At 36.8% G+C, this 21,954-nt stretch overlaps 1 protein-coding gene across 2 annotated transcripts in view; it reads left to right on the top strand.

Moving 5' to 3' along the window:
- celf5a (cugbp, Elav-like family member 5a) overlaps positions 1 to 12,902 on the top strand; it is a 229,577-nt gene extending 216,675 nt beyond the window's left edge. Inside the window, exons 8-12 of one of the 2 annotated variants that reach the window (XM_067398676.1) lie at positions 8,808 to 9,020; positions 9,238 to 9,324; positions 10,228 to 10,371; positions 11,779 to 11,945; positions 12,776 to 12,902. In XM_067398676.1, coding sequence (XP_067254777.1) covers positions 8,808 to 9,020; positions 9,238 to 9,324; positions 10,228 to 10,371; positions 11,779 to 11,906 — 572 coding nt within the window. In that variant the 3' untranslated portion in view covers positions 11,907 to 11,945; positions 12,776 to 12,902. Of the gene's footprint in view, positions 1 to 8,807; positions 9,021 to 9,237; positions 9,325 to 10,227; positions 10,372 to 11,778; positions 11,946 to 12,775 lie in introns of those variants that run through there. The other variant, XM_067398675.1, reaches the window with a different exon arrangement.
- Positions 12,903 to 21,954: the final 9,052 nt, after the last annotated feature.

Genomic DNA, 21,954 nt, shown 5'->3' with positions numbered 1-21,954 from the left:
TGTGTTACGGCCTACAGGGTTTTTCCACCAGGTGGCGTTGTTCTGTGTTCTAGAGTGAGCGTCAGGAACAGGTGTGGTGCATTACCGGTGACTGCGCTTGTGTCAAGAGACCGCGAGTACAAAAAGGAATGGCGGAGTTGGACTGTGGCCGTTCATCTTTTCCTCTTCAGTCCCAGATTGTTTTTTTTTTACTTTATTTTTTTTCCTTGAGTTGTAGTATTATTACTTTGACTTATTTTCTATTAAATGTTTATTTGTTAAATTGAGTTCCATGTGTAGCCTCCCCTTTTCTTATGTTGCTTCACCTTGAGGCAGGTGGACGTAACATAATGGGGGCTCGTCCGGGATCATTATGTTACGTCCACCTGGCTCAAGGTGAAACTCCACCATTCCTTTTTGTACTCGTGGCCACAGTCCAACCCCGCCATTCCTTTGTGTACTCGCGGACTTTTGACACAACCGCAATCACCACACCTGCTCCTGACGCTCAATCTAGAACACGGAACAATGCCACCTGGTGGAAAAACCCTGTAGGCCGTAACAGTTGTTTCAGTAAGATTCTGATTCGGTATGGATTCTGTATGGAATATTTCAGTTACAGTGTCAACAGGCCCAATAAAGTATTGCTGTATTAAAGGGATAGTTCACCCAAAAATGAAAATTATCTCATGATTTACTCACCCTCAAGTCATCCTAAGTGTGTATGACTATTTTCTTTCAGACAAACACAATCGGAGATATATAAAAAAAAAATAAAAAAAATAAAAAAAAATCCTTGCTCCTCCAATGGTTAGGAATTGGGGGCCACATTTTAAAAAAGTTTAAAGCCAAAAAAAAAAAAAAAAGCATTCATCCATCATAAAAGTAATCCATATGGCTCCAGTAGGTTAATAAAGGCCATCTGAAACAAAGCAATGTGTTTCTGTAAGAAAAATATCCATATTTAAAACTTGATTAACTATAATAACTACCTTTCAGCAGATGGTCGTACACATTGATTTGCAGCGGAAGATTAACCCCTGACCCGACGCATGATGTAATGACGAACACGGAAGCGCAAAAGATAGAGCAAAACAAAAAACGATTTAGAAGTCTAAAACTATCATTTTTAAATAGAAATGTCGGAGGATTTTGATATGAATGAAGAGGAGCTTCAGTTTGCTGCACAGCCCTATTTGTTTAAACCGCAAGAGGCGTTTAAGCTTTTTTTTTTCCAAACGCTCGAATCATGACAAAAAAAAAAAGTATTTTTATGCTGGATCAAGCTAATGCGCATGCGCAGACCTAAATGCGCGTCTCTTGTGCCTCATTTCGGAGGCGTGCGTCTGAGTGTTTCTATAGAAACTGGTGCTTCTAAAGGGCCGCTGAAGTGACGCAATGACTTTACCAGTCGGCGATTGGCTCTTATGTAGAAGGCGGGACTTATTCCGCCACATTGCTCGTTACACTTTCTCCTATTCAAAACAATACGAGTGACACGTCTTGTGTTATTCTATAGTCTTTGTTACTAATTTGGCGCAAGTCGACTTGCGCAATATGTGTAAAGTCGCCTGTTGGAAGCTAGTTATTTGCTAAATATGGATCTTTTTCTTACAAATACACATTGCCATTCACAACCTTTATAAATCTTGGAGGAGCAATAATATTTTTAGATATATCTCCAACTTTTCGACTGAAGAAAAAAAGACAAACATTTTGGATTCTGAAGTGAAACTAATCCTTTAAGTATGTAAAATTGATGATTAATAATAATAATAATGTGTTTTTGTTATTTTGATAAATACATTCTATGGATTTCATACATTTTCACTTTTTAAAATGTGAAATCAATTTCTTATTTTTGTACATTAACACTGTTTATTATTAAGCATATAATTATAATTATGTAGTATAATAAACGTACAAGACAGTAAAAGTACTGATAAGGTGATAGTATCAGTAGAAAATAGGCATACTATCGGTATTGGGCCCGATTCCAAGCTCATGTACTTGTACTTGTACTCGAAAAAATACCCCCGATACCAAAGACCGATACCTCACGTGACGTAACTGACAAAATTTTCCGTGCAAAGAGACACCGGCGGCAGCAGCAGAAACAATGTCATCCTCAGAGGTGTGAAAATACTTCAAAATTAATGATGACAACACACACATTGCGAACTGCATGCTTTCAATCACAATTCAATATCGATTAGTGAAGGTGGGATAGGCGGAATCACGCTAATGACACAGACCAGAAGCGCTCTCTCTCGCACACGATCCTAGCGCGCGATCCGTTTTCCTTGTGCCTGAATGGTCAAATGCACACATAGTTGTCAAAATGTCCATCGTGTGGAGTATCTCACGTAAATACAGTCAGTTATGGCTTAAGTGGACGTAAACATTTAGGTGAAAACAGGATATGTGTCAGTATCCATGGATTCGGTCTTAAAGGGACCGTAGCCTATATTTGTCATTAGCATTACTAAAACAACAAAATATGTCAAATAAATGTATACATGGTAAATAAACCTACTGTATCTGAAAAACAAGTTTATTTAATTTGTATCTCTATAGTATTTGTTGTATTGTTTGTAATTTGTTTGTAAATTTCTTTTTATATAACAACAACTATATATATTGGTAATTATGCCCTTTGAAGGTCATTGGACACTGTTCTTTAAGTTTGTGACAAGCACATAAAAATTATTACTCTTTTCATTAGAGTAATAATAAAGAAGCTGTCCTACATTCATTAGTCTCACTGTGTTGTGCTTGGAAAACTGCAACATAACCAAAAAAAAAAAAGAGAGAGAGAGAGAAATTAATAAATGTATAGGCATCAGTATCGATATCGGCAAATACCAGAAAAAAAGTATCGGTACTCGTACTCTGTCCTTAAAAAAATGGTATTGGTGCATCCCTAGTAGAAAATATTATATTTACCATGGTACTGAATGATTAAAAACATGATATTGCCATGCCACTCGTTTCACAAAAATAACAAAAAGTAAAATGTATTTACAATAAAGAGGATTTGATATCGCATTAGTGCAACAACATTTTGTACTATTATGTGTGGCTCCAGTATCCGGAGTAACCTAGAAACCTGGGCGTCGTCATCCGGAGGTAACATGGTAACGTCCCACGGTGCATGCAGCGTTTAGGAGAGCAACAGAGGGGTTAAGAGCGCTCGCTGAAAACAATAGCGCAGCCGCTCTATTAACAGATGTAAAGCACTTAAGCGCGATGGTGCGTACAAGCTCAGCCAGATGGCGCCCTCTATTAGAGGATGTATCGCTATCGTGATGCATGGTGATGTTTTCCCTGGTTTTGTTTCTTTTTTATAAGAGTAATGTTCAGCAGGTGCAAGCTCTTGAGCTACAAAGTGCTCCAAGTCGACGGCATGACAGTCTAATTGTCAGCGGCGGGATTAAATGGCTTGAAACTGTGCAGCCAGGCTGGTCCTGTTATTTGTCTCTGCCCTGAAGTTTGTACCCTGACACGGGCTTGATGGGTTTCGCAAAGCCCCCGTCCTGCTTTTTTCGGTTTAAATGGAGATGTGTCATGGACAGATGAGAGACTGCACTTTGGTTAAGCATATGTCGGATGTTTCTGTTGTGTTTAAAGCCCCGGACGAAGTTAATGAGGTGTCAGGTGCAGTATTTGCGAGCCATCCGAGGGGCGCGGAACATGATGGGGACGGTTGAGTTCACCTTGTGTGCCTTCAGGGTCATAAAACCCATTGACTTTGTTCTCTGTCTCACGGGGGCCGCGAAATAGAGATTATGCTCGTACGAAAGCCTGAAAGCGTTTCAAACGGAGCAGCTGCACAAGTTGTATTGCATGCTAGTGCCCTCAAATATGCTGTTTTTTTCTGTTTAAGGAAGACACTGGTTGTAAAAATCATAATGTTTATGCATATTTTATTTTGTAAAGTACCTGAAATGAATGTTTAGAGGCTTACAGTTGCATTGATGCCTATTTAAGACTTTCTAGCAAGCTAAAATGTTCTTAAAAGTTCCATTAGTCTACATTGAAGATCATTTGGAGTCATTTATCTGTCATTTACTGAATGAGCTGTTATAATACCTTTAAAAATGGTTAAAGACTAAAACCCACTGTTGCATTTCTGCAGCATTTGGATTAAATAGTCTTGAATTTACACTGATTTATATTTCTTTGGGTATTTTGCCATTTTTCTGTCACCAAGCATGAAGAACTTGTGAAATTTAATGCAAAACAGTCCCCAATGGTGTCAAGTAGGCAGTGATTGTGCTTTGTGGGATGTATTTTTAACCCACATTTAGTTAAACTATTATTTAATAGCTTTAAACTAATGCACTACGATGCTACAGTTGGTCTCTGACAGTAAAAGTAATAGTTTGCCTGAAAACTAAATATATATATTGTGGATGAAAAAATCAGACATTTAGTAGAATGTTCACGCTGCTCTTTTCCATACAATTGAAAGGAATGGAGACTGGAGCTGTTGAGCTTCAAAAAATGACCATAGAAGCACTATGATTTTCTGTTTGATGGAAGAAAAAGTCATATGGGTTTGGAACAACACAAGGAGGAGTAAATAGTGGCCAAATTTCCATTAAGAGTGAATTGCAGTCAAGAGTTGATGTGTAAGATGGACAATATAGTGGAAGAAAATTTCGTAAACTACCATAAAAGTATTTATGGCTATGCTTTTGTGGACATTAAGTGGCATTTTGTAGCATAATGACATAAGACATTTTGTTGCATAAAGATTCCATTGTGTTGCATTACACCAGAGCAAACCTCTTTATAAATTCAGGAGTAAATAAACATAAGCCAGCCTGTGTATTAAAAATATGGATGTGATGGGAGTTAGTTATTGTGATTGGTTTGGCTGCAGTGCTAACCGATACGGTTCCAGTGCTCCTTGTTGATTTCAGTGTATAATTTGCATAATAAATCCTTTTGGTGCATATGGTAAGCTGTTCCTCATTGTAGTCACCATCGGGTGCAAATCAGCATGATGCACCGAGGGCAGATTGCAGTAATGTAAATCCAATTACACTTCCCTAACATGAAATAACAGTATTTGCAGAATACTCAACAACTCATAGAGCTCAACATACTAACGGGGGTTACAGATAAAAGATTTGTTTAATAACAGATGGAATTATTTTGGACTTTTGGAATTAGATGCCAAAATAGACTCCATCTGGAACAAATTGCTATGATATAGACCACACAGAACCACAAAGGGAAGGATGATACTGTGCGCACCTGGATCTACACTAAGAATTGCCTATTGATTCTCTTGATCTGCAAATTGCGTGTCATGCGCTAGTACATGGGACCAGTGCAAAATGTTTATACTATAAAATAGTAAACTGAATTACTTAATTCTCTCACATTCATAGAATGCAATCCCAGAATGCTTTTAAAGGGTTAGTTCACCCAAAAATGAAAATTCTGTCATTAATGACTCACCCTCATGTCGTTCCAAACCCGTAATTTTCGGAACACAGTTTAAGATATTTTAGATTTAGTCCGAGAGCTTTCTGTCCCTCCATTGAAAATGTATGTACGGTAGACTGTCCATGTCCAGAAAGGTAATAAAAACATCATCAAAGTAGTCCATGTGACATCAGTGGGTCAGTAAGTTTTTGGTCCAAAATAACAAAAACTACGACTTTATTCAGCATTGTATTCTCTTTCGAAATCCTTTCCATTGAATTGATTCCATTGAATTGATTCCATTGAATCCTTTCATCTGTCGGCGTTGGTAATGCACTTTTACGTCGCCGTGGTTGTTTTTGGCGATTAGGACATCCGCAACATGCACACTTATGCACTATTTTAAAAAATATAGCAATACCAAAATACAAACAATGTAGAATAACTTGAAAACAGCGTGCGTCTCCCTCAGACTGTAAACGAAGCTCGGGCGCACCAGATAACACGTCAGCAGCGTCTTACGTCAGCAGTGCGGAGTCGTGAACCACATTACGGAGCAGAAGGGGGCGGTAATGCACCAATAAGCTGGATGCCAACCACCGTAAAACAGGAAAGAAGAAGCGGAGTTGTGAACGCGGATTGACAACAGACCCGGAAGAGAAGACAATGCTGAATAAAGTCGTAGTTTTTGTTATATTTGGACCAAAATGTATTTTCGATGCTTCAAAAACTTCTAACTAACCCTCTGATATCACATGGACTACTTTAATGATGTTTTTATTGCCTTATTAAAAAGAAACATTTTAATTCATAGAACTTGATTAAATATACATTGTATTCAGAACCAAAAAGTAATAGTAGTCAAAGTTAGCTTAGCAACATGCTAACATCAAACTCTACTAGAAACAATTGTATTAATCAGCTGTGTAAATTTTTTTTTTAAAAAAGTGGGTGGGGCTCAGTAGTACATTGAGTTCAGTAAGAGTTGTTTGCTATTTGAATCAACAATGGAGTTTAAAAAATAGGACCGATGGACCGCAACAAAAGGTTCAGCCTTTATTAAGCTTATATGAGAAGGACGAAATCCAACGGGAAGTCGTGCACAGTCCTACATCATTGGACTTAATCTTCGCGGTACTTTAGACCGCGATGGAAGCGCAGACAGCAACAGGCCTGGGGGAAAAAAAGTTCCTGGAAAATTTTGGAAATGCGGCATTTGTTTCTTTTGTATTAGATACCTCCATGTCGTGAGATGTTTCAAAAAGTGGTGGGATCATGTCCCATCCGCATTTCTTCCGATGGTATTAAAGCTTCAAAATTCAAAGTTGTGTTCATTTGTGAAGATCCAAAAGCCAATAGAAATATCCTATTGGGTTTTTGACTAGGGAACCAGGGTGATTCTAACTTCCAGGTTGGCCTACAAAAATATGTCATTCTTCCACCTCTCTATTAACTTCTTGTAACAGAGTCGTGTTTTTAATGCTGTATCATGCGCAAAACAGAAAATCCCTCTAGCGCATGTTTACGTCGTGAACAACGGGAAAGCAGTGCAGTGGAATTCAACAAAGTGATCTGTGTGAAACTGCCCATTTTTTCAGGGCTAACTATTCATATCACTCTAGTCGTATCATTTGCCTTGTCTTAATAGCTATTTTTGATGCCTACTGAAGTCTTATTCCTCATCCAGAACATGATCTGAGTTTCCATGACTAGCTCAGTCTGTTTCCTAACCTTCCTGTGGGCTGGATCCTCCCATCAGCATTCAGCTTTTCGAAACTGTCACATCACAATGATAGATTCCCAACATTATAACAGCACGCAGCTGCCGCTCGGCCCCGCACGTGTGGTCGGTTCGGCTGAGGCTGCCTGTCGGACATCCCCGAACGCAGCCGGTCTCCTGGGCTCCGGGAAGAATGGGGCAGAGGCGTCATCTAATTCATCAATGTGCTGTGTGGGAAGCAAACAATCGCGAAAAAGCTTAGGATCAGGAAATAGCACAAACGAGAGTAAAGAGCTGTCTTCGGCCCACTGGAATTCCCCCAGGTTACAGCAGTGGGAGGCTTGAGTACAGTTTTGGGAACCTTTCTGTTCAATACAAACTTGGTTCACAATCTGTCGTGCTGTAAATGAACGACACCGCAGCTTGTTTGAATCCATCAGCTTGGTCATATTTCTATAAAGACTTTTCTATAGGGTCTTTCGCCACATTGTAATTGAGGCATGCTGGGGGTTTCCATGACGACCGTCCTCTATGTCCAGCATTGTTCGCAGATAGATTGAAATGGTATCCTATGGGAACTGTTTTGTAGTTTGTACCGATGCTCACAGCCACAGCTCAGAAACAAGGCTTGGGATCAAACATGACCCATGCCAGTAAGGGTCTATTAAAGGATTTTTTTTGCAGATGGTTGCAAATTATTTTTCTGTAAGCTTTGAAACCACTTTTTTGTAACTCGAGTCATTAACAAACATTACAGAATGATTGACAGTTCATCTACATTCATTTATATTCTGAAGTCTGATATATTAATCAAACGTCCATGCCATTTCTAATAGTTTTAATGTACATTAATTCAGCATTATATAGTGTAATGATGATTGTTAATGTCTCTTTAATGAGTTATATTATAAAACTTTATAATTACTTATATAAGTAATACTGTATCTTATCTATAATATATATAGAATTATAAAATTAATTATTAATAGTTTTATATGAATATTATTATGAATAAATGATAATTTAACAAATAATGAATATAATATAATATATACTTTTGTTTAATTTCAGTGAACCTTGAACCTTACTCCTATACTGTTAATAAAATTCACTGCGTTTACTATAGACAGACATACAGATATGATAGATAGATAGATAGATAGATAGATAGATAGATAGATAGATAGATAGATAGATAGATAGATAGATAGATAGATAGATAGATAGATAGATAGATAGATAGATAGATAGATAGATTCATCGATTGATTCATCGATTGATTCATCGATTGATTCATCGATTGATTCATCGATTGATTCATCAATTGATTCATTGATTTTTCCTCAATATCATCAACATTTTTTGGGTTTTCCAGAAAGAGAAAAATTGTAAATTTTATATTTGTGTGTATACATTTTTTTTAATTTGATAAACATTTATTAGTACCAAAACATTAGCCTCAAAGCTAACTGGTTAAAAGAGAAGGCTGTCAATGACCACAGAAAATATTTTCAACCCGTCCCACATTGACAACATTTTAAATGTGTATATATATTATATATATATATTCTCTGTTTTAATGTGAAATTGTAGACTTTTTTGTACACTTTCTTTGGCAACTGTACTGACCTACAATGTGCTGTCTGTGTTTGTTTTCCTGGCTCAGCAGGCCTCAGCTCACCGCCTGCCAACATCACCACATCAGCCGTCCCCAGCATTGTCACTCCTATCGTCAACGGCTTTACCAGCATCCCTCACCAGCCCAATGGACACCCTGCAGTCGAGGCTGTGTACACTAACGGACTGCCCCCTTACTCCACCCAAAGTCCCACGGCTGCGGACACCCTACAGCAGGCCTTCACTGGGGTGCAGCAATATACAGGTGAACTATAAATATATATATACTACACATCCACATACATTCTAAGGGTGAATTGTTTCTTGTTTTTTTGTGCTGCTTACTTGAAATGGAAGGTTGTTTTTGACCAACCATGCATCAGTTTGATTTTTTGGTCTCGCTCTCTCGAGTAGCCTTGTTCAATGCTGTATCACATAAATACAGGCTGTGTACTCAAACAAATTTCTCTTTGTATGTACAGCCATCTACCCTGCGACCACACTGACCCCTATTGGCCAAAGCTTGCCACAGCCACCACAAGTCATTCAACAGCAGCAGCAGAGAGAAGGTGAGGGTGAGAGATTTTTCATTTGTTTTTATGTATATGCATCAATATACATGCATGATGATGAGGAAACTGAATGAAATGCCTGAAATTAACAATATAGACCTTAGTCAGGTTACATGCTATATTTAATTTAACACGGATAAAAATTAGGCTACGAGGGATATACTTATAAGCTGTGTCCAGTCTCTTGAGTAGGTACTTCTTTTAATTATGTATTTACTTTACGACTGCTAAAAAAAGTATGTTCTATATATAGTATGAATGCATATAGCATGAATGTAATCTGTACTACATTTGCCATGTTGTCATTATCATGTGACCTGCCATCATGGCCTCATAGTAAACTGTCCCAATCATAAGCACACTTCAGAATCTCAGCAGAAGTAGTAGGTCATTTGGGTACTTTTTGCCTACTGTTTCATGAATACTGTGAATTCGGACATACTTCTTTTGTCACAAACTGTTTTATAGTAGTGAAGTTTGCGAATTTCAGATGCAGCCACAGTCTTTACAACGACGTGCACTGAATAAAGGTCCTAGATCACAAAACCTTCATAACTCACAACCTTCAAAACTCTTAGCATGCTTTGCTCGAACTTTTGCCATGGCGTTAGAACTGTTACACCGTTGTTGCTTGGCTCCGTGGGTGTAAACGTGCAGATTAAGGGGCGGTAATATTATAATAAGATCCCCTTCCTACGTCACAAGCATCTTGTTTTTTCACATGCTTGCAGAGATAGGCTTGCCAAAACAAAGTTTCTGGGTTGTCCTTTTTCATGTTTTCTGGGTTGGTAGATGCAGCAGGGACACAATTATAGCACTTAAAACGTCAGATTTTCATTTAAACATCTCTGTCACTTAAAAGGAAACTTCACAATGAATAACAATATGTTTGTGTTGCAGGTCCAGAGGGCTGCAACCTCTTCATCTACCATCTACCGCAGGAATTTGGTGACAACGAGCTCATGCAGATGTTCCTTCCATTTGGTACAGTCATCTCCTCCAAGGTCTTCATGGATAGAGCCACCAACCAGAGCAAATGTTTTGGTGAGACAAATCAGCATGCATTTCTTTCCACATAAATTTTTTTCTAATGTTCTATGATTATCTTATAATTTATACATAGAATGTTGAATAAACGATCAATAAATCCTTTAGATGTAACTATATTCAAAACAGATCAGGAATGAAAATATAGGCATAAAACAAAGTATAGTGGCATTCATTATAAACCACATTTATTATAAACGCCAAGCTTTAACAAGTTCATATAAAGCAAAACTGAAGGGAAAAGTGCTATACAAATAAACTTGGGCTCACGATCTTCTCCAAATATGTGCACCTTTAATATCAGTAAAAAAAAAAGTTAGTTAGCACAAAAATAGTAAAAATTTTTAATTACAACATGGTTAGTGTAACCAATAGCAGTAAGTAACTACAGAAACGTATTTCCTAAGTGACTTAAGTATTGCTTCCGCATGCAACCCGTCCCAGATCACCAACAATCGGTTTCTGTCCCTTTCACAGTGTAAACACCATTCTGTATTCTATGTCAAGCCACAAACCAGAGCACTGCCTTTTAAAAATCCCTGAGCCAGAAAAAAGTCCTAAGTGAAGCAAAAAGGCCCATTATGGATCAACATCTGTTCCCGCTCCAGGGGGAGACATTTCCCAAGCCACAATTAATAGCAGCTCCCGTCTCCTGGGGGAGGTTAATAAGATATAAATTTGTGAAGTAGGACCTATTTGCCGTATTGACTTATACACTATGCATTTACTGCATAATGTCAGGTCTGGGTAACAGGCGCTCGGTAGAGTAATTAATCTGCGGTGGGGGCCGCGGCCCGAGATGGACCGATGGGACTTGGCTGAGAGCACTGACATACATAGATTCCCTATTAAGCAGCCTTGTGGCTTTATCCCCCACTTCACCTCCACCAGACCCTCTCGTCTTATAGATACAAGCCTCGAAATGAGGGCATTTGCAGGCGCGGTTAGGAGCCTAGGCCACTCTGCTCTCAGGTGGCTGATGACCGATGAAAGCACCCGCTGTTTTTCACGGTTCACGACCAGTTCCTGATGACACTCGTAGTGCCAGCGAAAGTGCATCCACACTTCAATGCGGCTTTTTGGTCACTGGCTTTTAAAAGTTGATGGTTTTGAATGGGAAGCCGGGGTTGTCATGGACGAATGTGGTTTGAATGCTGTGGGTGGCCCCGTTTCAGAGTCCTATGGGGCAGTTTGTCCCTGTTCTATACCACCAGTGGCTTATATATGTTCAAAAGTAGCCCACACAGATGCATATATGGTGATTTTATAGAGTTAAAGTTGCAGTACGTTCATAAAAAAGCAGTTTTTGGCTTGACTTGAATGTTTTAACGTTTCTTTAATGTGATGCCATATAATCAGTTTCAGTACCCAAATGACTTGATTAAACGTCTGTTCTCATCGCAGGCTTCGTGAGCTTCGACAACCCAGCAAGTGCACAGGCTGCTATCCAGGCCATGAACGGATTTCAGATCGGCATGAAGAGGTTGAAAGTGCAGTTAAAACGGCCGAAGGATGCGAGCCGCCCGTACTGACAGGGCCCATCCCACACAGGGCTCTCAGTAACAGCACAGGTACGATTTTTAATAGGAAGACACAAGACCTGTATTTGACCTTTAAATATATTTACAAACTCGATACTTGTTTCTGTGATTTATTAAATATTCAGTATATTAAATTTGTATTATTATTATTCAAATTACATAAATGTAATAATAATGGTATTACTTTAATATTAATGTTATACATTATTTGTTATTTTCATTATTAAATAAATTTAGTATACATTATAGTACTTAGTACTATAGTATATATTGTATTTTATGTATATATATTTGAGAAGAAAATATATACAGTAATATATATATATATATATATATATATATATATATATATATATATATATATTTATTTATTTTTTAAATATGAAATTAAATATTAAATAAATGTTGCATTTTATAGTACTTTAATGTTTACTTAAATGTGTTTTATATATATATACATACACACACATATAGTTTTATTATAATTTATTAATGTTATACATTATATATTATATTAATATATTTGTATTATATCTGTATATATTTTATATATTTCTATTTTAAAATAAATAAATAAATAAATAAATATATAGGCTATATATAGTTGTTTTTTTCATTATTAAATATTAAATAAATTTAGTATACATTATAGTACTTCAGTATATATTGTATTTTATGTATATATATATATATATATATATATATATTGGAGAAGAAAATATATACAGTAATATATATATGTGTGTGTGTATATACACCACATACACACACACACACATTTTATTTTAATTAATTATATATGTACTTATGTTGTATTTTTATTTTTAATTTAATTATAATTAATTTTATTGTTTTTGCAGGATTTGAAGAGTGAAATCTCAAAAGGAATTTAACTTTTTCTTTCAAAACAAACAAGAACAACATGAATGGATTTTTTTGAAGACATATCAGCATTTATTTTATGAAGATGTTCGGTACAGAGGAGGGTTGCGGGTGAACCGGCACCAGTGGACAAACCACACTCGGCACAGCGCTCGAAAGACAAGAGGAAGATCTCTCTTAAGACAGAGAACTCAACATGTCCTGTCTCTCGCTGAGCTTCGAACCGTCAGTCAAGCAACAAACAAAAAGAAAAAAAACAAGCGAGAACAACTTCGATTTCTATATACATATTATACACACATATGCTATTTAAAGGAAGAGGCGCTTATGGCTTTTATTACACTGGACAAATGAGGGTTAAACTTGAAGACCAAGGAAAAATGCAGTGGAAAAAAAGAAGTTCTTCTTGTCCCGCTAGTGGACTTTCTGTCTCTTTCCCTCTTTCCTTTTCTCCTGTCACCGTCTTTCAGCAAACGCAGGACATTCTGTGGTCACAGAGGTTTCCATGTCCTCAGTGAAACTGATAAATCTTTCACCCCAAAGGGACCAAAGGACCAAACATTTTTATTCCTCAACAGAAATATATGGTATTAATAACAATACTAATACTACAAACTACTACTAATGACATAAGTTTAAAAAAAAAAAAAAAGCATAAATATTCGCTTCAGGTCGGAAGAGGAAAGGGATTTTGATTTCTTTTCCTTTTACATTTATAGCTACTGGGTTTCAGAATATTTAAACAAAATAGAAAAAAAAATGAAGAAAAAAAGTATTTTAAAAGCTATACTATTTTAGTGGAGTAGAATATGTGGATTGGAGATTGTTAGGAGCATGTTCTGCCATTTTCATTCATGAAGAAAAAAAAGAGGGAGGGAACGGTCCATCATCCATCGTCTTTTTTTGCTCAGATGTCAGAAATAGGTCACATTCCAGAGAGCAAATGCTGAGAATTACTATATATGCATGTGCGAAGTGTCGCTGGTTTAGCGAAACCTTGGGTAGTTATTCAGTACACATAAACAAACATATTTATCCGACAAAAGCTTTACTTATCGAGCAGAATAAGTACCTGTGGCTTCAACGCAAACTATTCACAATATAACTGCTGTACCATTGCACAGGTAAATAATACGAAAAATACAGTTAACGCTCAACAGTGATAGGAAATGTTCATTTGTTTTTGTGTGCCGATTTAGTGTTTTTTCTACTAAGGGGATCTAGTTTGATTTCATCAGGTTTACGATCGTGCTTCGTTAATGATCGCCCAACTTTACCTTTACGAGAGACAAGCAGAGCTTTCATATCATCCATTTTGTTCATCTTTTTAAAAAACATACTCATCAAACGGTTGGTGCCAAATGCTGAATATCAACTGATAAAGCACACTGGTAAGGGAACCAAGCAGTTACAAAGATACCAAGCCTTAAACCCTAACACAGCCCACAAAATGTCCAAGTAGAGGTTCGTAACAGACCAACCGAAAGGACAAACTTGTTAAACTTGTTACAATTTCTGAAGCACATCAGAATTTTACAGGGACCATCTTGCAGCATCAAAATAGCAATCGAATTTCGCCTCGGAAACCTGCACAATCAATTCCGCATTGATGTTTTCAGAGTTCGTTTCACTAATAAATGAGTTTAAGATATAGAAAACGCTGTGGGACAACTAGTCTGAATCTGCAAAAAAAAAACTTACTCCTAAGAATATGCTTCTCAGGCTGGTATGGATTAACTTGACACTAACTGCCTGCAAAGGTCTAATGAGCAGCCTGTAAAGATCTCATGAACAGCTTGCAAATAGCAGCTATGGGGGGTTACAGTTGGAGCAAACTGATTCATCAATAAAAAAGCCACAGAGTCTGACATTATGGTGTACTTAACTGCAGCTGTTGCTTTGCTCTCAAACAAGTCACAAATATACACAACTCTGAAGCACCTGACAAGAATCTTAAAGACCCTATGAAATCAAAATTGTAGTTTAGTGTGTTAGCTCTAAGGCTAATGTTACCTAACAAAACTAATTTACCGTTTTCTGGGAAAATGGACCCAAAATATTGTTGACTGCAAATTTTAGTCTCATCAGATGCTCTAGGATGAAGTCAGAATTGGAGTCTGAATTGGTGGCTGTTTGTTGCACCGCGTCTAAAACAGATGTGACTGTTGTCACATCGCAACAGCTAAAAGCTGTCTACGCTGAACGCGACAAACCGGCCGTTGCAAAGCACTCGGACTACGTCAGAAATAGAAAATGGAATTTGTTGTGTCGCATTGCACCGCGATGCATCCAGTGTAGACAATATCACTGATTATAATGGGTTCTATTGTCTTTTATCGCAAAGCTCGCGTCCTGTGTAGACACAGTGTTAGCTTATGCTATTTTAGTCTTTCTCTTCTTGGAAAACAGACCAAAAATATTGATGACTCGTCCTGCACTATCAATTTTTGCCCAATCAGATGCTTTGGAGTTAATGCTCCTCCCACCGATGCTGAAACTAAAGGCCGTTGGCTATTTAAAACACATTGTCATGCCCCGGCCTGTTTCAAAAGGAAATGCATCAATTCTATACTCGCCAAACAATTTCATGGGGTCTTTAACTATTAAATGGACAGTATTCTTGAAACAGTTGTTTTCTATGCATTTACAAGCTCTTTTTTGCTTTCTTCATACGTTTTTCCATTTTTTCCAATCTGTCGTTACACTACATTCGCTGTTTGTCAACTCGTCAGTTCCGCACTGCCTTCACAGATATGCCAAAACGAAAGATAATATAGTGACAGAAGTACAGGAAGTTCAGGTCCTCACAGAATTCACAAATAAACAGAAATAGATGCAAAAACAGAGCTCTAGAATCTAGGTAGGACAGAAAAGCACATATTTTGACCTCATTTGATTTCCACTGTGGATATTTGACCTGTTTGTCTTACCTAAAAATATATCTGTATGTTAAATGTTTAATTTCGCAGACGTCAGAAATAAGTTTCGCTGGAAAACATTAACGCCGCCCGTATATCACAGCCGTTTTTTAGCCTCAGGTCACGCCGAAATGGATCGCATTCGATTCACAGGTTATAATAGCCTTTTTCTGCTGAACTCTCTCCATTTCATCTCCCCTCTCCTGTCCTGTGGTGGCATATCAGAACGTCGTGATATACAGACATGCAGCCCTCAGGCATCGGCGGTCTAATAACCTCAAGTTGCAAGGGCCTTCCTCACAGAATCTCTCCATGCCAGATGTGAATTATTAAAATCAAATTAAATTTGGCCTGCATGTAAAAGCAAATGTAATACAAATTAAAAATGGCAACTGGTGCCTGAAGTTTAATAAGTTTGAAGGATGATATCATTACAGCTTGAAAGAAAAAAAATGAGATTGGAAAGGCATATAAAATGAAACTTGATGTGTTGAAAGGTGAACCGATGGCGTTAATACAAATTGCGTTTGCGCGAGAAACAAGGGGGGACGTTTTTGCACTACAGGTATTTCTGAACAAAAAAACCACCAGCATTTCATACTTGCGTTTTTCTCATTCAAACCACATTCATGTTTCGTTCCTCAGATCTTCATGCTGAACTTTGATCTGTGAGCATGCTCAAGGGGGGAAAGGGTGGGAAAGCTTCGGGGGTTAAAGTGTTATAAAGGTACTACTCATATTAACAATATGATTCTTTAACTATGGTTTGTATGCTAAGGAAAGTAGCTTATTATAGATATGAAATCTGTATATTAGGGAACAGCAGCACATTTCTCAGATTCTATGGGGGAGTAGTTGGTGGGAGGGTGGCTTTCGGGGTGGGGCGGGTTTTTTGCTTTATAAAGATCATGTTAAAGTTCTGGTTTTCTCAGCACAAAGCATAAGGAAATATATATCAAGAGTATTGATTTTGCTGTGTGAAATGTGCAGTGGGAGAGCCAGGCACTCCCTGCGCTGTTCTTAAAGCCTGGATGAGACAATGCTGTTTACAGTTGTTTTTGGTTTTCTTGTTAATGTTTGTTGATTTCTTTTGCTATTTTCCAAGAAAAGAGAACAAGAGGTGCACCATCTATCTTTGCGATGTGATTGGTGCAGCATGAACAATTGAAATGGACAGAGTTTCTGTTTATTTATTTATTTATTTATTTATTTTCTTTTTTGAGACAGAGAAGATATGTCCAAGACAAATGCCTGAGAAACCAAACCTCCCGTTGACATTTCTCAAATACTTGCTGCTTACATTGTTTTACTGTTATGCCTACTCATCTAATGATTTGCCAATTAATTTATGAACCTTTATTTATTTATTTATTCCTGACAACAATCTGTTTATGAATCGCCTATTTATTGGTTATGTTAAGAAAATGTATGCATTGAAAAGAAACACTTAATGGGCTTCTCTCTTTCTCTCTCTTTTTTTCAATTTTACAATAAAATTTTAAATTTAAGTATGAAGACTATTTGTGTTTGGTTCTTAAAGTTGTATTTATATCATTGTACTGAGCATAACATACAGATTTGTGAAAAGGTAAGTACTAAGTCCTCTTTTTAAACCATACTTAAATATTAAGTAGCAAATTAGCTCAAAAAAGAAATATGAATAATTAATAGCATAATGGTGGAGAATGCGGGCAATTTGGCCCAGAATTGTCTCGAAAGAAATATTAATAATTAATTTTATTTCTTTCTTGAGCTAATTTGCTACAATTATTTGGATGGTGTTAATCACTGTTAATTTTGTTGACAAATAATTTTCGTCAACATTTTTTCACGGACAAAAACGAGACAATAACTAAATAAAAATGTGTTTTGAATGACTAAATGATTTGGGACGATTTGGGAAGATTTGCTGTCCTGTGTGGAAGATGCGCACATTTGAAGTGTAACGTGCTGATCTAACCACGGGAAAAGTGGTGCTGTTGTGTGCTCTACAGGCTCGCGCAGCAGCACTTCAGACTACTTCGCAATTAATGAATAGTGCACATTTATGCCAAGCGATTGCTTATAAGCTAATGTTGATGAATCATGACAATGTTTACTACATGATGTTTATATGGTAATATGTTATAGATGGTTGTAAGAATGCATATTTTATCTCCCACATCTGAACTTAAATGAGCAGCCTGCTACAGTGCAGACTGCAGACATTTCAGAATAAGAGTCACGGTGTATTTCGGGATGGTTTATAATTGTTATTTTTTCCTGGTCATTATTGTTATTTTGTTTACACAATAAACTATTTAAATTAATTTAATTTCTATTTGATTCATAGTAAACTACTGTATCTTCTGTCACAGGAAGGAAAAACTAAAAACATTATTTGACACATTATTTATATTTTACAGGTATAAGGGTTATTATAGTTAACTAAACCTAAAACCATAAACATCTTCATTACTTGAAATAAACATTAACTGAAATAAAATAAACTTATTTTATTTAGCTTAACCTGATGTACTAAAATAACTACAACAGAAATATATAAAAAAACTATATAGACATTTAGAAGCAAAAACTAAAATTCATAAACACAAAAAAAAATTTCTAAAACTTTTAACTAAAATTACAATGAAAGCAGAAAAACTAAAAATCACATCTAATCAAAATTTTAAACAAAAACTATAATAGGACCTCAATGATAAGTGTGTCAATCCCAGACAAGTAACGAACTGAGCTCTCTTTCATGTGTTTTTGCACTTGAACGGTCAAGTAAAGTACAGTTGCTCAGATGTATATCAGTGTATTGGATCTGTGTATTGTTAGAGAAATGCTTAATGCATTACAGTTTAACTAAATTAGATTAGATTGACTAAATCTACTGTATATTTAGTCGATTAAAATCTTATGATATAAAAACTAAAACAAAACTAAAACGATTTCTGATGACTAAAATACGACTAAAACTAAATGGCATATTAGTCAAGAGACTATGCCTAAAACTAAATCAAAATGTGCTTTCAAAATGAACCCTGGTGTTGATTGTTGTTAATGTGACATGATTGTACTTAGCATTCAGTGCTGCATTCACGCCATGTTGTAATCATAATTTCGAGATGACAACGAGTGATGCAGCACTATCAATGCCTAAATTAATCTGCAGCAGTCAGGTGGTACAGCGGTCACGTGTTAGAAGTAGGAATGCTCCAAAATTCCTAGTGTGCAAGTTGTAATGCTTATTTGGCACCTCAAGTTCACTGTCGAGTGAGCTGTGGTAATCAGTCTAAACTCTTTCTTTCATGTGTGCTGGTGTGTCTGATTCATTCTAGTGAGTCAGTTCTTTCTAAACTATCCTCTCTCCATCATATGTACTGTAAGGTCCGATTTACAGAGACCTTTTTTGTGGTTAAAAATGTGAAGCGCAGGTCAGTGGAATGAAAAAAAAATGCAAGTCCTAGAGATGTGTTTTTTAAAAGTTCAACTTCTTTTAACCTGAGCGCCTCATTTTTAGAACACTGTGGCATGCATGAGACACGAGCGCACCTGTAAAACATGTCCGTCAAGCGTGGAATAGTACAATGGAATAGTAGCGCAGTGGAATGGAAAATGTGTTCTGTGTGAACGGCCCTTAAGACTGGGAAGTATGAAGTGAATCAATTCAACTGAACAGTTCTATCTCATATAGCGGTTGTATGATTCATTCAAGTGAATCGGTTTGCACTAAACAAGCTTTCTTAGCTCTTTGGATAGACCATTCATTTTAGTGAATTAGATCATCCAGATCCGTTCTCTTTTTCATATGCACTTGAAGGAAAGCCTGATTCCTTCAAGTGAACTGGTTCAATCAGATGTTTTCTGTAAATGAACAGATGAAAAGATTCACCAATTCGAGTCCTTCCATGCCATTTTGTAGCAGAATATTTAGTTATCGCTTAGATCATTTAAATGGTTACAGCTTGCACTTTACAAAACGTGATATAATGTAGGTCAAAAAGTAAATAACCCATACTGTGAAGACAGACATACTGTATGAAACTGTGAATATACAGTTTGTCTGGTAGCTGAAATATGGGAAGAGAATGTGGTTGAAACATTACAGTAATTTACTGAGAGAGAGAGAGAGAAAAGAAAAGAAAGGGGAGAGCCTAAAAAAGTGGAGGCAGTGGCTCATGAAATAAATTGGCCCAATTACAATAAAGTGTGGCTCTTGGTCAGCGTGCGGGCCGAGCAGTTCATCTTTATTACAATCTGTTAATGAAAATCAATCCTCCTCCTGATAGACTCTTATCTCCACGGCCTCTGAGCGCCTCACACATGGGAAGATAATAAATTAGGGTAATATTGCCTTTGATGAGGGAGTGAATTGCAAATTATCATAACTTTCCAAGATTTATGATACAGATGCCTAATTTTCAGGCTTGGTTTTTCCAGGCTTGGAGGTGTAGAGGGACCATTTGTTAAAAAGTTCTGTAGCGCAGAATTATTAACAAATATGCAACGTGGAACCTGAATGCAGGTTTGTAGACCTGAGATTGCACAAATGACCTGTACGAATGTTATATTTTGTCTAGAGTGAAAAAGTAAAAATACAAGCAATGAAAAATATTAGAAATATATCAGTATGGAACCGCATTTGCAGACCATTTTACTTCAGTAATGTGACATTTTTCCAAATGAAACTGCAATTTCAATGGGAATAAAATGTATCCCTAGTGACGTCAGTCGAAATGGAATGTTGTTCAATAGGGAACGAGTTTTGACAAAAGGTTATAGACATACAAATATTTTCTTTAAAATAAAAGTTTTTGTCATTCAAAATAATAAAAGTGTTTTAATAAATGTAGTCGATTTGTATTCCGCCTTGATTTCAAAACAAAACAAGACATGCAAGAAGGCCCGCCCAAGTTTTCTAATTGGCTAATGCCTGGCTCACACTACAGGAGTTTTAAAATCCTATCCAATTGTAAAATCTGGTTGCAGCACACACTCCAGGAGAATCTTTGCAGATTTTCTTCCCTCAAATCTTAAACATGCTCACACTACAAGATTTGAAATTCGCGGAGCATCACACACTACAAAATGTTATTAAGATTATCTGCCAGAGGAAGCGCGTCACGTGATCTACGCAGCAGATCAAAAGCGGATGTAAACAAAATGGATACGGAAACACGGAAACTTTCTGTTTAAACTTTCTGGTAAAATTGACCTTTTATTACTATCGTAGTGTGCTAGAATGTTTACCGTTATAATATTGCCTGCCTACTGTAGTTCAAAAGCGCTAGTGTCACCTTTTGCATTGTAGATTCCTTGATCTTTTCGCGGTCGCCATTTCGAAATGTCTGTCACTTCCGTTGCGTTGTATACTTGTTTCCTATTGGCTATTGTGACAGTACTGATGTTATTACAGTCTTGCTCATCCCGATAAATATCAAACATGTTTGATATGATCGGGGTGAGCCCGATTTGTGTGAGATCAGATCGGGAGGTGCAAGATTTTATCTGTGAACGTCTCACATTACCAGATAATCTGCGCCGAACATCGGAACCGATCGAGGTCGTGGACAAGATTTTTTTCTCAGATTCTCGGGAGGGGAAAATCGGGCATAAATCGGCCTAAAACTCCTGTAGTGTGAGCCAGGCATAACACGTGCAAGTCACAGATGATTTTTATTTGTTTAATTATTTTTCTGTTAAATTTATGTTACTTCGAATAATGTCATGAAGTAACATTATTTAATGCAAAGTAAGCCCAAAATTCACATACAGCAGCTTTAATGTATCCAGAAGCCTTTAAATGCTCGTGGTGGTTTCTAATTATTAATTAAAAAGGCATTCCTGTAAAGAGAGCCATCCATCTATCAATTATCAATCAACGTGCGGACATGTCCCGTACTGTCTATTTATCTTGCCAAATATCCTATTAATGTCAAATTAATTTTTCCAGTGTGAATATTAATCACTCTAGAGGCTTATTTTAATTAATTAGCCCAATAATTGTCCTTGTTTATTAGATCAAAGTGAGCAAAGAACAAAGTGGATCCTTATTTTTTACACATTTGTTTATATACCTCATTATATACTGTATTTAGAATTAGAACAGAAGAGCTTACTCATTATTATAGTACTAATTAACAGACGGAATGCACTGTAAAGCAGGAAGCCAAAAACGCTTAAAACATGGTAATAAAACACAATAAAACCAGGCGGTGTGCTGGTATAAAAGAATCATATAGCTGTCAGAT

The sequence above is a fragment of the Chanodichthys erythropterus genome, chromosome 10 (genome assembly GCF_024489055.1).
Source record: "Chanodichthys erythropterus isolate Z2021 chromosome 10, ASM2448905v1, whole genome shotgun sequence".
Classification (NCBI taxonomy): domain Eukaryota; kingdom Metazoa; phylum Chordata; class Actinopteri; order Cypriniformes; family Xenocyprididae; genus Chanodichthys; species Chanodichthys erythropterus.
The sequence above is the reverse complement of the archived record's forward strand: the minus strand, read 5'-3'. Positions and strand labels throughout refer to the sequence as shown.